Genomic DNA, 15,190 nt, shown 5'->3' on the forward strand with positions numbered 1-15,190 from the left:
TTGTGAGCCACCATGTGGTTGCCGGGAATTGAACTCAGGACCTTTGGAAGAGCAGGCAATGCTCTTAACCACTGAGCCATCTCTCCAGCCCCCAGCAAAATAATTCTTTGGAAAAAAAACTGCTACCACAGAACCAGAAATCCCATTTTAATTCCTAATTACACCAAGAATGGGAATGCTGGAGATTTACTATATGCACCTGATCCCAAGGATGAAATGCCTACAATTCATATTCGGAGCCTGAGGTCATTAAAGGCAAGAGTTCAGTTAATAAATACAGAGAAATCAGACTGGCACAGTATAATGGGAAAAGAGTAAAATATCAGGAACTCACTTTTGGGAGTGTTATGAGAGGAACATGCCCACAAACTAAGAAGAAGAAACTGAGTATAGTTGCTAGGATTCAGGCATTATGCTGTCATCCAGCATGACACACTCAGGCAGCACCCTGGCCAGCCCAGGGTCCTATGGATACATTACTACATAGTCTGTAGGCAGGTGTAAAAGGTCCCTTTAAGAGACAAGCTCCGCCCATTTCCACTCTTCTGCCTCTCTCCTCTCCCTTTCTTTTTCTCTTCCCTCCCCATTCCCTTTATTATCTCAAATAAATAAATAAATAACTCCTTGCAGAAGAAACTCTGCCTGCAGGGCACATTTCGCCCACTCCCCACCTCCCACCCCTGCAGTGAGGCCTCTGGCTCTCACCAGCCAAGGTCCCTCTCCCACAGAATCAAGGGTGTCAGCTCTCCAGAAGTCCTTTTCCCAAGGCTAGGCATTTGGATAAAGGTGTCCATTCCCTTGGGAGGTTGAGGAAAGACCTGCTTGATATAGCAGCCAGTCTTTCTAAGTTCCTCTTTCTAAGAGAAACTAGTGGTCCTTCATTAACACAGGACTGGCGCCTATTGTCAACGTCTCATACTCCAGGTCTCAAGCCACACCCAGTTCACACTCCCCTTGTCTCCCATTTAATCATATGTGCAACTAAACAGTATAGAAGGCGTAATCTGCTGCAGGGGAGGGGCAGTGGTGGCAGATGCCAGTAAAGGCAGGCAGATCTCTAGAAATCAGAGGCCAGCCTGGTCTACAGGGCAATCCCAGGACAGGTTCCAAAGCTATACAGAGAAACCCTGTCTCAAACAAAACAAAACAAAGGAACAAACAAAAAACAGACATAATCTTTTCTCAATTAAATGCTGCTGGCAGCCATCATAATTTGCCCTCAGATCCTCCACTCCATACATCCTCTTTGGGACCTGGACCCCCTGCCAAAGAAGGTCTCCAGCAATTTTTCTAAAGACATTTTCAATTCAAGGTATCAGACGACCTTAATCTACAAATTCAGCTTTATTTCAAACTAAGGGCAAATGAAAACTTGAGGATTTGAAAATTAATAAATAGATGTAAGTAAATAAATACGCAAAAACATACATATGAAAACATTACAAGATGTGATTCTGTGAAACAGTTTCCTCCTGGTTCTCTCAACTCTCAGGTACCTCCTGGAACCAACCCCTCATCTCTAGAGCACCTTCAGCCAAGAGCCACAGTCAGCCACGTGCCAGCCCTAAAGACAAAACTCTGAAGAACAAGTATGTAACTGAAAGTCACAAAAAGGCAACCAAACAGACCAGGACAGCCATCATTCACTTCCCCAGCAAGCACTCCATACAAATACTACAGTGAGGGATAACTAAAAGCATCTACAAACGTCAGTGACCCTGCATTCATGCCATACCCTCCCTCTATCCTCCCACATTACACTGGGCATGAATTACAGTAAATTCTACCCCCTCAGGACCTATCCATCTCCTCAAGCCTTCTGCAGGCTTCCCAGTGAGCTCCTAGCCACCAAGTCCCACTCCATGTAACAGCTAGGAACTCTTTGTGAAATGTCAGTCTGGCACACATGTGCTCTCCAACTCCTTGTGTGACCTCATCAGCAACCCCACACACTGCTTACCATACTGTGCATCCCAACCTCACTACTTAACATTCCAGGACTACAAACATGCCATTGTACATCTCCATATGCTGACACCCACTCAGTACTGCTTTTGGTAGAAGGCTCAAACCCTGCCTTCTCTTACTGTTGTTACTATCACTGGTTCTTCAAGACCTAGTTAGAGCACTCTCCTGGTTTCCAGTATGTTTTTAGATTACAAATTATATTCATAGTATGATAAGAATCATATGCACAACATAGATCTAATAAAGAATAGCAATCCCTTAAATCTAATTAAAATATACAGAAATATTTACATAAAGTTATAAAATAACTTTATGCCAGGCTGTGGTGTCACACACCTTAAATAATCCCAGCACTCGGGAGGCAGAGACAGGCAGATCTCTGTGAGTTCAAGGCCAGCCTGGTCTACAGAGTAAGTTACAGGATAGGCCCCAAAACTATGGAGAAACCCTGTCTCAAAGACTAAATAAATAAATGCAAATGGACGGAATGAGAAAAAAAAAAAAACATCCTGAGTGAGGTAACCCAGAACCAGAAAGATGATCATGGCATGTTCTCAGTCATAAGTGGATACTAGCTGTAAAGCAAAGCAATGAGCCTACGGTCCACGACCCTAAAAAGGCTAAGTAACAAGGAGAACCCTACGAGAAACTTACATAGATCCTCCTGGGAAGGGGAAATAGACAAGATCTCCTGACAAAATTGGGAACATGGAGATGGGGAAAGGAGAGAAGCTAGAAAGGGAGCCTGAGGGGAGAAGGTGAAAGGGAGAGAACTTGAGGGAACAGGAGAGACAAGATGGAAGAAGGACAGAGATGGAGAGCAAGAGAAGAGATATTTTGATTGAGGGAGTCATTATGGGGTTAGCAAGAACCCTAGTACTAGAAAAATTCCCAGGAATCGACACGGATGACCCCAGCTAAGACCCTAAGCAATAGTGGAGAGGGTGCGTGAACTGACCTGTAGTCAGATTTATGACTATCTAAAATGTCACCATAGCACCTGATGGAAACAGAGACAGAGACCCACAGCAGAGCACTGGGTTGAGTTCCCAAAGTTCAGATGAAGAATGGGAGGAGTGATATTATGAGCAAAAAGATCAAGATCATAATGAGAACACCACTGAAATAGTTTACCTGAGCTAATGGGAGCTCACCAACTCCAGCCAGACAGGGAAGGAACCAGTATAGGACTAACCTAGACCTTCTGAATGTGGGTGACAGTTGTATGTCTGGGGCAGACTACAGAGCCACTGGCAGTGACACCAGGATGTATCCCGACTGCTTGTACTGGCTTTTTGGAGCCCATTCTCTTTGGATGGATACCTTGCTCAGACTAGATATAGTAGGGAGGCCTTGGTCCTTTCTCAAAGCAATGTGCCCTACTCTCTCTGAGGATTGGATGGGGGATGGGTTGGGGGGAGGTGGAAGAAATGGGAGGCTGGGAGAAATGGGAACTAGGATTGGTATGTAAAATGAAAAAGATAGTTTCATTTTTAAAAAATAAATAACTTTATACTACAGAAAAGGATTGGGGATTAATTAATAAAATATACCCATTAATTGAAGAGTAACCAAATTGTGACATATTTACTTAATGGATGGTTCTAAAGCAATAAAAATGAATGAATTAATGGTACTTGGTCCATACAACATGGACAAGTCTGAAAAACAGACTGAGGGGAAGAGATACACATGAGTATATTCTGGGTGATTTAATTTTATACAAAGTTCAAAAATAAGAAAAAAACTAATGGATTTCCGTTTGTTTGGTTTTTGTCTTATCTTGCTTTATTCTGTTCTTTGAGACAGGATTTCTCTGTGTAACAGTCTTGGCTGTCCTGGAACTAATTCTGTTGACCAGGTTGGCCTCAAACTCACAGATTCACTTGCCTCTGAGGTCTAGGATTAAAGACGTGAGCCACCTGTTGTGGGAACTCCTTCAGCCAATAGCCTTTAAGATACCGGAATACTGGCCTACTTTGGGCATGGTCTCATGTACTATAAATGCAGATGAAAAGTGTGTGTGGCCTTTTTTCTGCTCGATTCAGTTCCAGTTCCCAAAGCATGCTGAGGACTGCAGATCTCTACCCTTACTGTGAATTTATCCCAAGTAAATAAAACTTTGCTATGCTCCATTGTGGGCTATTGTGAAACTCTTTGGTACAACTACAGCCACCAATGCCCAGGCCAAAACTATTGGATTTAAAACAAAAGAGGAGCCTGGAGAGTGCTCAGTAGCTAAGAGCACTTTTTGCTCTTCAAGATAACTCAGGTTTGATTCCCAACACACATGGCAATTCACAGCTGTCTGTAATCCAAGTTCCAGGATACCCAATGACCCCTCCTGACATCCTCAGGCAACAGGCATGCATGTGGTGCACATACATACACGCAGGCAAAACACTCATACACAGAAAATAAATCTTAAAAGAAAAAAACAACAATAAGAAATGATAGCAAAGAGTACAGAAGAGAGACACCTTGCACATGGGTGATATTAGTACAGGAATGGGAAATAGTTTGAAGGGCCTTCAAAATAGTTGAGCTACAACTATTATATGATCTAGCAATTCTATCACTGCTCATGTATTCAAAGAAAATTAAATCACTATTCCCAAAATACCTGCATTCCTGTGTTTACTGCAGCACTATCTATAACAGCCCAGAAATGGGAACAACCTAGGTGTCTAGCAACTGATGAAAGGATAAAAAATGTACATATACACAGTAGACCAATATTAAGTCATAAAAAGACTGAACTTTGTCATTTGCAACAAAACAGATGGAGATCAGTACACGAAATTAGCCAAGCACAGAAAGACAAGTTCTCGTGATCTCACTCACACATGGGATTTTAAATGTTTCATCTCACAAAGCTGATAACAGAATGAAGGTTTACCAGGTGCCAAGCCTGGTTAGGTATTAAGTTGTTCTTGGGACCACAAACCTTGAGTGTGCTGCGTACAATGAATACAGATAATAAATAAGTACTGTATGACCTGCACCTCGTCTGTAGTGCCCATAGAGGCCAGAAGACAATGTCAGATCCCTGGGACTGAATTACAGATAGTTGTAAGCCACCATATCAATGCTGGGAAATGAACTTGGTGAAGTGGCATTTCATTTGTATTTTAATAAATAAAGCTTGCCTGGGGATCAGGAAATAAAAACAGCCCCACTGGCCAGCTTTACAGACCAGCCAGCAACGACATATACCTTTAATACCAGTAGCCAAAATGACACACATCTTTAATACCAGTAGCCACACTAGCCTGCCATAGAAACCAGGTGGTAGGGGTGCACACCTTTAATCCCAGAACTAGAGAGGCTGTAAAACAGGAGGAGACAGCTCTCGGGCACAGTCGCATTCTGCGGTGTTTAGGAGGCAGGATCACCATTTAGGAACTGGGGTCGAGTTAAGAACCAATGACTGGCTGCTTTGCTTTTCAGGTCTTCAGGTTAAACCCCAATATCTGTCTCTGAATTTTTATTAATCTTGCTTCATTTTGGTGCCCAACGTGGGGCAACTACAACCACATAAAACCTGAGAGAGATTGAGAACGGATTCTAGACATAAAACAACAGAGTTAAGCACAATTTCTTGGTAGAAGCATTTTCTCAGGTGTGCTCTGTTTTCCAGAGGCACAGCTTCTTTAAGAGAGGCTTCCTGACTCAGTGTTAGCAGCAAAAACCTCATAGCTCTTTTAAGAGGCTCTGCTATCAAACATTAAATGGTGTTTATGACAGCCAGTATCAAGCTTCTTGATGCTGGCATGGACCTAGAAACTCCACAGAATTGTGGAAAAACATGGCTTCAGCCAGTACCTCTGACATGAAGCTAGACTCTCAAAAAGCTAAGAAATAAACTGGAGCCAACCACCAAAGCCGCAACTTTAATCCTAGCCATGCCATTTAGCAGATTAAAGATTCGGGTAGTTAGAAAAAGATAGAGATATAAAACAGATTCCAGGAAAGAAAAAAAGAAGGAAAAAACCCTCTAAATGGTTTACAGTGTGTTTAAAAATATACACATGCCTGGGAAAGAAAAGAAAAAAAATAGAGAAAGTCCTTTAAGAAAGAAATATAGTTGGGTGTGGTGGCGCACGCCTTGAGAGGCAGAGGCAGGTGAATCTCTGTGCGTTTCAGGCCAACCTGGTCTACAGAGTAAGATCCGGGATCAGGGACAGCCAAAGAAAACAAAGAAACTCTTTCTCAAAAAACCAAAAGTTAAAAACTAAAATAGAATTTTTTTTAAAGTCACAAAGATGGAAGACACACAGAGAGTCTGGATACTGTATGTTATTGTGTTGTTTTTAATTGCTTGACTGCTAAGGAAGGAGCAACAGCTGCTAAAAGATACTTGATTAGGGCTGGAGAGATGGCTCAGAGGTTAAGAGCACTGCCTGCTCTTCCAGAGTTCAATTCCCAGCAACCACATAGTGGCTCACAGCTATCTGTAATATCTGGTGCCCTCTTCTGGCCAGCAAGCATACAGACAGAACACTGTATACATAATAAATAAATCGTTTAAAAAAGATACTTGATTATAAATGCTACTGGATTAATCCAACTTACATATTTGAAAAAATGCCTTGACTTCAAAATTTAAGTCAAAAGATATGTTACTTTGGAGAAGTTTTGCTTTTGTTTCCACAGGAAATGAGAAGCTGGGGATTCATTCTGGGTTAAGAAAAGTAAGGATTGACTGAGGAAGACCCCCTGAGAAATCTCCAATGGGATGGGATGGCCCAGATGATCCAATGTTTCAGAGCACGTCTGCTGCAGCTTCCTCTGAGTTCTACAACCAGAGCCTCAAGACTGCTGGCTGAGATGATCCAGACTCACAGAATATTCTAGTCAGGACTTGACCATAATTCTAAGATTATCAGCATCCCCAATCAGCAGGAAGTATCCTAGAAAACTATGCCCACATTCCCAAAAAATGAATTATGGGTATTTGTCTTTCTTTAGTGTGTTGGTTACAGTTTGTTATGGATAATGGTCAGAAAAAAAAAGCTAAACAAATGAGATTAGATTCAGAGTTCTTGTTTTGAAAATTTAAAAAAAAAAGTGCTGTGGGATAAGGCTCTTGTATCCTATAAAGATTTGTCACATGTATTAGTTTAATAAAACACTGACTGGCCAGTAGCCAGGCAGGAAGTACAGGCGGGGCGACCAGACTAGAATAATTCTGGGAAGACAGAAGGCTCAGTCTGTGGTTACCAGACAGACACAGAGGAAGCAAGATGAGAATGCCTCACTGAGTAAGGTACCAAGTCACGTGGCTAAACAAAGAATTACAGATTAATTAGTTCATAATAAGCCTGAGCTAACAGGCCAACCAGTTTATAATTAATACAAGCCTGTTTGTTTTGTTGGGACTGAATGGCTAAGGGACCAGATAGGACAGAAACTTCCATTTACACCTTGGGTCCTCTGGAAGAGCACCCAGTGCTCTTAACTGATGTGTCATCTCTCTGGCTCCCCAACTTTTATATATCCCTCTGAAAGGTAAACTTAGGGGATGAAGAGTAGTCTACTGTTTCTGCAGAGGACCCAGATTCAATTACCAATACCCACATGGAGACACACAACTATCTTTACATTCAGTTCCAGAGGATTCCAACATTATGTCCATGGGCTCATGTATGCATGTAGTACACATACAAACACTCAGACATACACACTCATTAAAAAAAATTGGAGGTAAATACAGGCCAGCAAGATAGCTCAGTAAGTAAAGGTGCTTGTTGTAAAAGACCAGTTGTTCTCTATATCCACATGCACCCAAGGCCCAAAGGTACACATACACATCACACATACACAAATATTTTCTTTTTATGTAATTTTTTTGAGACAGAGTATCACTATTTAACCCAGGCTGGCCTTGAACTCACAAAGTCTGACTCCTGAGAGCTGGAGTTAAAGGTATGCACCACTATATCCAGCAGACTAATAATAAAATTTTAAGTAAATTTAAGGGCTGGAGAGATAGCTGTTTGTTAAGTGCTTACATTGTAAGCATTTAGACCTGAGTTCATTCCCAAAACCTACATTAGAAAAAGTAAGAAGCTGGGCAGTGACTGCATACGCCCTTAAACTCAGCACTCCAGAGCTAGAGGCACAAAGATCAGGAATTCAAAGTCATCCTTAACTGCAAAGCAAAGTTCACAGCAGCCTCAGTCCTCAGTTATTGGAAACCCTGTCTCAAAAGCAGGGGCAAAATGGGTGTTATAAGTGGTATGATGCTTTGTTATCAAGCTAAGACTCTGTTTTCATATCAAACACTCACCAAAAACGGAAGAGGGTGGGGGCTGGAACTACTGATATTGGCAATACCAAGAACCTCAAAGATGTATAGAGGTCCTGCTTGGTGGTATATACACCTTTAATACCTGGGAGGCAAAGAGACAAAGGCAGTTCTCGTAGCAAATTCTGGGCTATCAAGAACTAAATTGGGAGACCCTGTCTGAACAACAACAACAAAAAGTCATGCAAAGAGAAAAAAATCTAAATGTCAAAAAGTTACATATTGATACTGTATAACTTTGTTTACTAACATTCTCAAAGTATTAAAACATTTAGTGATCTATAGGACTGTATGGGAAAGGGTAGTAACCAGAGGAGACGTGCTGATAAAACAGTTCTGCATAGTGCTTATGGTGATCACACAAACCCATGGAAGTGATAATGTGTGATAGCACTACACAGCAGAAAAGACACATATGACAACTAGTGAAAGTCAAATACTTTTTTATTGTCATTTGTTTGCTTGTTTTAAAACAATATATCATTAACAAGCCCCAATTGGCCTGAAACCCATCTTCAGCCTCTGAAAAGCTAGCCTAGCTCTCAAGTAGATTTTATCTAGAGTAGTTTATATTGGTTGGGAAGAGGGCTCAGTGGGTAGAGACCTAAGCTTGAATTACCAGAACTCATGTAAAAGCCAAACATAGGAGTACACAACAAAGGTACGTGTGTGTATTGTCAATGTCAACTTCCTGCTTTGACACTATTCTATAGTTTTGTGGAATAGGACCAAATGAAGGGTACACTTGCAATTTCAGTACTTTTTAAAACAGTCTAAGTCAAATTATTTCTTTTTTTAAGATTTATTTATTTATTACATATACAGTGCTCTGCTTGCATGTATACTTGCAGGCCAGAAGAGGGCACCAGATCTCATTACAGATGGTTGTGAGCCACCATGTGGTTGCTGGGAATTGAACTCAGGACCTCTGGAAGAGCAGTCAGTGCTCTTAACCTCTGAGCCATCTCTCCAGCCCTAAGTCAAATTAGGATGAATTGTTCCAAAGACTTTTAAAATTTAAAAATACGGTTATAGCTCTTAATAAGAAGCTACCCAGCTGGGCAGTGGTGGCACCTGCCTTTAATCCCAGCACTCAGGAAGAAGAGGTAGACAGATCTCTGTGAGTTCGAGGGCAGCCTGGTCTTCAAGAGCTAGTGCCAGGACAGGCTTCCAAAGCTGCACAGAAAACCTGTCTTGAAAAAACAAAAAAAAAAAAAAGAAGCTACCCACATGATCAATAATGGTTGAATGGATAAATAAAATCCAATCAATATAACTGTTATTTGACTACTTGATAATATAAAGAAGTTACTTGGTAATATAAAGAAGTAAAATGCCAATAGAACATGGCTGAACCTTGAAAATATGTTAAATGAAAGAAACCCAAAACAAAGTCATATATATATATTGACAATATGGTTATGGCTATACTACCTTATATAAAAGGACCATAAATCAGGATGGGTGAGGCCCCAGATTCCATCTCTAGCACCAAAACATTAAAGCCATGAAAGGGATTGTTTTTTGTATTGCTGTTTTTTGTTTTAGTTTTGTTTTTTGAGAGAGGGTTTCTGTGTATAACAACCCTAGCTGTCCTAGGACTAGTTCTGTAGACCAGACTGGCCTGGCACTCAGAAAATTGCCTCTCTCTGACTCCTGAGTGCTGAAATTAAAGGCATGTGCCACCACCACCTCGCAGCTTACAACCATGTTCTTTTAGAGCATCATCTCCCTGCCACCCTGGATGATCACATATTGCAGCGTTTACAAAATCTTCCTGTCTCAGCCTCCACAAAGCAGCTGGACCTATAAAAGTATACCACCACACCCAGATCTCTAAAACATAATGTTTATACTTTAAGTACTATGTCTCAATAAGTACTGTGGCTAGGCACAGTCATTAGCAGAGAATGTGCCTACCATTCACGAGGCCCTGCAGCTTGATCCCTGCACTTCCTCCAAAAGTATCAACAAATGGAAGAGACCTTAAAAATAATTTATCTACAAGACAGATGTCTTGATGCAGGCTTGTGTCCAGCACTATGGAGGTGGAGGCAGGAGTACTAATGCTAACTATATAGTAAGTTTAAGGTCAGCCAAATTACCTAAGACCATCTAAAAAATTTGTTTTAATTACCTACATATACAAATGCCCTAGGGCAAAAATCCATATGTTATGAATACACTTTACATAGATTGAAGTATGATGGTGCGTACTTGTATTCTCAACAATATCCAGGCTGAGGCAGGAGGACTGAGTCAGAGACCTTGTCCGGCCCCCAAAAATGGGGGGAAGGGACTAGATCAAGTTCATGACTGAATGACAATACAGTAAATCCTTGCTACCTATACTCTCAAAGCAATAAAATTAATAAGCAAAGTACACTCATTGAAACAATGTACAAAAGATTAAGGTTTGACTCAACTAGGCAGCAGAAAACATTCCTGACAACTACAAATTCTGAAATACTAAAAAAGTAACCTCTCACCACAGCAAAGTTTCCCACACCTCATGCCTACAATATGGAGTTCAGTTGAAATAAGAGGACCTCAATTCTGAGACTGATCCGTACTATATAAACATGGGGGAGGGGTGTGGACACATGCTCAATTCATAAAAAGCCTAATGAAAAGTCTGATGGGCAGCCTTTACTATCCTAGCACTCTGGAACAGGAGGTGGGTAAATATCTGCAAACTGGTCTACAGGGGCAGTTCCAGGACAGCCATGAAAGTTACACAGAGAAGCCCTGTCGAAAGAAGAGAAAAAAAGAAAAGAAAAAAAAAGAAAAGATGTCCATTTGCATATAACAAGGAAGAAATGACAAAAGTAGATCACACTTCATGAGGCCAGGCCCACACAGTCACACTGCTCAAGTTTGCCAGTCTCTACCACAGTTTAAAATTAGTCTCTTACAGACTTAAAATGCATAAACACTACCCATAGGACACTCGAAAGTTGATCCAAACAAGGCTGTGTGGGTCTAACCTGTCAGAGACGTCTGTGGAATGAAATCGGCTCTCACCAGTGTCACTCCTTGAGCCTAGAACGCAGCTGCCCATTTATCGTACCATTACCACAGACCAGCTCTGTTCTCACTCTCCCCCCATCCCCACATGCAGCCCAAACTATTCAGGCAGGAATGACACCATCTTACAGACATAAGCCTCCGATGACTACACAGCCCTACGTGTGTCTCACTTGCCTCTTACCCACCTCTGAATCTATCACTTAACCACCTTATCACACAACCCCAGCCCAATCCCTCCCCCTCTTCATCCTAATTTCTGCCCAAATGTCATTTCCTCGAAGTTGAGGTGGCCTCTGGCTGCCTAGATGCAACCTAACCGCTAGCATGTTACTTGCTATGTCCTTACTTCTTCATCTGAAAATGGTGAGAGTAACAGCATCCACCTTACGTGGAAATGCATGCGAACAGTAAGCAATGACTGACAGAGAGCACAAATGTCATCTTATTAGTATTACTTAAGTTGCCCCGTGTTTTTGCCCTGTCCCTTGGCACTATCTGAAATCACTTTCTTGATGCCTCTCTTTAAACCTCCATAGATTTAAAGTGTCATGGAATATTACTATGTACAAAGCTCTCATATCATCTTCTAAGGCATACAAATACATACTGAACATATGAATAATTATATCCAGAAATTATTTTAAAAAATAATATCTTGATTCAAAAAAATACTAAGTAAGGGGCTGGCGAGATGGCTCTGTAGTTAAGAGCACTGACTGCTCTTCTAGAGGTCCCGAGTTCAATTCCCAGCAACCACATGGTGGTTCCCAACCATCTGTAGTGAGATCTGGATCCGGTGCCCTCTTCTGGCCTGCAGGCACCAGAACACTGTATACATAATAAATAAATAAATCTTTAAAAAAAATACTAAGGGGCTGGAGAGATGGCTCAGAGGTTAAGAGCATTGCCTGCTCTTCCAAAGGTCCTGAGTTCAATTCCCAGCAACCACATGGTGGCTCACAACCATCTGTAGTGAGATCTGGTGCCCCCTACTGGTCTTCAGACATACACACAGAATATTGTATACATAATAAATAAACAAACAAATAAATAAATATTTAAAAAATACTAAGTAAAAAGTGACACCTCCACACAACCGCTGATTTGATCTGGTTCTTACTGATAACCACCTACTATATCAAGCCAGTTCTTCCCATCATTAACTGTTTTCCTTTAGACACAATACACAATGGAAGAGACTGCAAAGTGACATAAGATTAGATAATTTATACGGCTATTCCTAATTATTAACATACCACAAATCCAAACTACAGTAGAGCAAAGACCCTTGACCATTATGAAAGACCCTGAAACAGGAAAATAATGAAATACATGCTTTTCAATTAAAAAAATGATTTTTCTATGTACACATGTAATATGCATAGATAAACATATGTTTATACACCTAAAAAGCAGGTCCATGCTTTCTCAACTGTTTCTTTTTTCTTTCTTTTTTAGTTTTGCAAGACAGTTTCTCTGTGTAACTTTCACGGCAGTCCTGGAACTCACTTTGTAGACCCGGCTGGCCTTGAATTCAGAGATCCACGTGACTCTGCCTCGAGTGTGTTAGAATTAAGGCCTGCGCCACCACAGTCCAGCAATAGCACTGGTCTTTAGAAAGCATCTTTAAACAATCAGACATTGGGTTTCAATATTTTAAATACCCCATATTTGGGCGAGGGATATGGTTCACAGGTTAAAGATACTTATCAACCGGAGTTTGATCACTGGGTCCCCACATAGTAGATAATCAACTCTTGAAAGTTGTTACTTGACTTCCACAGGTGTCACACCCAAATCCAAATATTCGCAGGATAATAAAAACTGTTTTTTCATTTTCAATTTTTACTTTCCAGTTTTCAAGACTTTTTGCCTCCTAATAAAAGATTTTTACGTAGATGTCCACATTTTATGAAGACCTACAAATACAGTCATGTTATATTCAATTTTGAAAGAAGACAATCTTGTAAAATTACCTCCACACTAACAATGATTGCCAATTTTCCTAGATGCCACCAAATGGAAGGGAAATCCTCTAGGCTGCGACTAGGGCCAATATGAGTAACAACCACCACCACCTAGGAGAGCTGAGGGGCAGCCCACCCCTTGAAAAAAAAGATAAACAGTATTTCGGGATTTTATTAAATAAAGGTAATTCTGTTGTTCCCCCAAAGTATCAAAGATAACACACAAATTTCTTGCACAAAAGAACGAGGCAACCAATGTGAGTAAAGATGTTTAACGCTGGTCCAGCAAACCCAAAGAGAGAGGAAACTGGAACACTCGGCGGCGCTCTGAAGCCTCGGAGCGCCTACTTCTCCGCGAAAGGCTTTTCCAGCAGCTGCCGCCCAAACCGGGCTGCACGTTCAGGATGGAGGTGGCTGGATTGGCACATTTGAAATATCAGTAGCCGACGGATCCAGTCCCGAGCACCACGCGGGAGGGACCTGCCCCCGCACACGCTCACCCCCGCTGCGGCGAGCGACCTGGGCGCAGCCGCAGCACCCAAGTAACGCTCGACCCGAGCAGAAAGTTTCGAATGAAAAACCCGAGAGCCGAAACGCACTGGTCTCGGAGCTGAAGTCGTGCCAGGAACACACCCGAGGCCAAACCACTTGACAAGCAGCTCGGGCTTTCAGCTGGATGGCTGCGGCGGGACCGGGAGGTGGCAGAGGCGGCAGCGCACTGGCTCCCTCAGTCCAGGTGTCAGCGCGCCGCCGCCTCCCTCACCGGCTCCCCAGCCGACCGATGCAGGGCAGGGACGGAGGTGCGGATCGCGGGTGTGGCTCAGGGGCGCGAGGCGCGGGATCGAGCGCAGAGCCCGGGCTGCTCGCAGGCCGCTGGGCCAGGTCGCAGCTCCGGAACCCGCGGCCGCGCGCCCCTCCCCCACCCCTCCCCCTCCAGGGCACGCAGAGCCGGCGCCGCGTCCCGGGAGACCCGCGGCCCGGGGACCGGGAAGCTCTGCCTGCGCGGCCGCAAGCAACCCTCGGCGGGGCGGGGCGGAGCGGTGTCGGGCCCGAGCGCCGCGCGGACTCACTTTTTTGGATGTTTCTCTCTTTTCGGCCTCCGCTTTCGGGCCTGAATGGCCAGCACTGAGGAGAGAGAAGACACATTAACGGTCGGGTCGGCCGCCTGCGGGCCGCGAGGCGGGGCGGGGGCCGCGCGCGCCGCTCACCTTTCCTGGAGCTCATTCCGACTCGAAGCAGCCGGGCGGGGGCGGGGGGCTCCGCGGCGGAGGCTGCGGCGACGCGACAACCAGCCGCACAGGGATGCAGCCTCCACTCGCTCGCCGGCAGAGGAGGCGGGAACCGCGCCTGCGCCGCCGCGGCCGCTCCCGCGGGGACCAATGGGACCCGCCCCCGCGGCCCCGCCCCGCGGCCCCGCCCCCTCCGCGCCTCCCGCGTGGAGGGGTCGGGACCCCGGCCGCGCCCTTCGCAGCGCCGGCTCCGCGGCTCCCCTGTGTGGAAAGGCGGCCGCGTACCCACGGCATCCCGCGCTCGGCCTCCCACAGCCCTCCTCCGCCTTCTCGGTTTCTGCGGCCGCCGCGGGTCCAGTCGCACGACCCTTCTTCCCAGCCACGCCTCGCTCCGCACCCGGGCCGGTCGTGCTACACGCCTCTCCTCTCCGTGCGCCCTTCCAGGTCCTGCGCCTTCGCGGGTCCCGCACCACCTCTCTTCCCTCGGCCTCTTCTCTCCGTTTGCGCCTCTACATCCTTGCATCCCCATGAGCATAGCTTCCTCCCCTTTTGGCGAACGTGGAAAGGGCACAAGACCAAGAGCTGGAGAACCTGGGTCCTTGAATGTGTGACCTTGGAGAAGTGATTTCCCTGTTCCCACAGGACTTTGTGAGGTTAATGAAGGAAAAGCTGCACAAAGTTTGAAA

The 15,190-nt window shown here is 44.0% G+C and overlaps 1 protein-coding gene across 5 annotated transcripts in view; it reads right to left on the reverse strand.

The window, feature by feature from the left end:
* Srpk2 (SRSF protein kinase 2) overlaps window positions 1-14,602 on the reverse strand; it is a 189,376-nt gene extending 174,774 nt beyond the window's left edge. For all 5 annotated transcript variants that reach the window (XM_038315218.2, XM_038315214.1, XM_038315217.2 and 2 more), the window contains exons 1-2: window positions 14,484-14,602; window positions 14,346-14,400 (exon numbers count right to left, since the gene is read on the reverse strand). In XM_038315218.2, coding sequence (XP_038171146.1) covers window positions 14,346-14,400; window positions 14,484-14,499 — 71 coding nt within the window. In that variant the 5' untranslated portion in view covers window positions 14,500-14,602. The remainder of the gene's footprint in view (window positions 1-14,345; window positions 14,401-14,483) is intronic.
* Window positions 14,603-15,190: the final 588 nt, after the last annotated feature.

The sequence above is a fragment of the Arvicola amphibius genome, chromosome 18 (genome assembly GCF_903992535.2).
Source record: "Arvicola amphibius chromosome 18, mArvAmp1.2, whole genome shotgun sequence".
Taxonomy (NCBI): Eukaryota; Metazoa; Chordata; class Mammalia; order Rodentia; family Cricetidae; genus Arvicola; species Arvicola amphibius.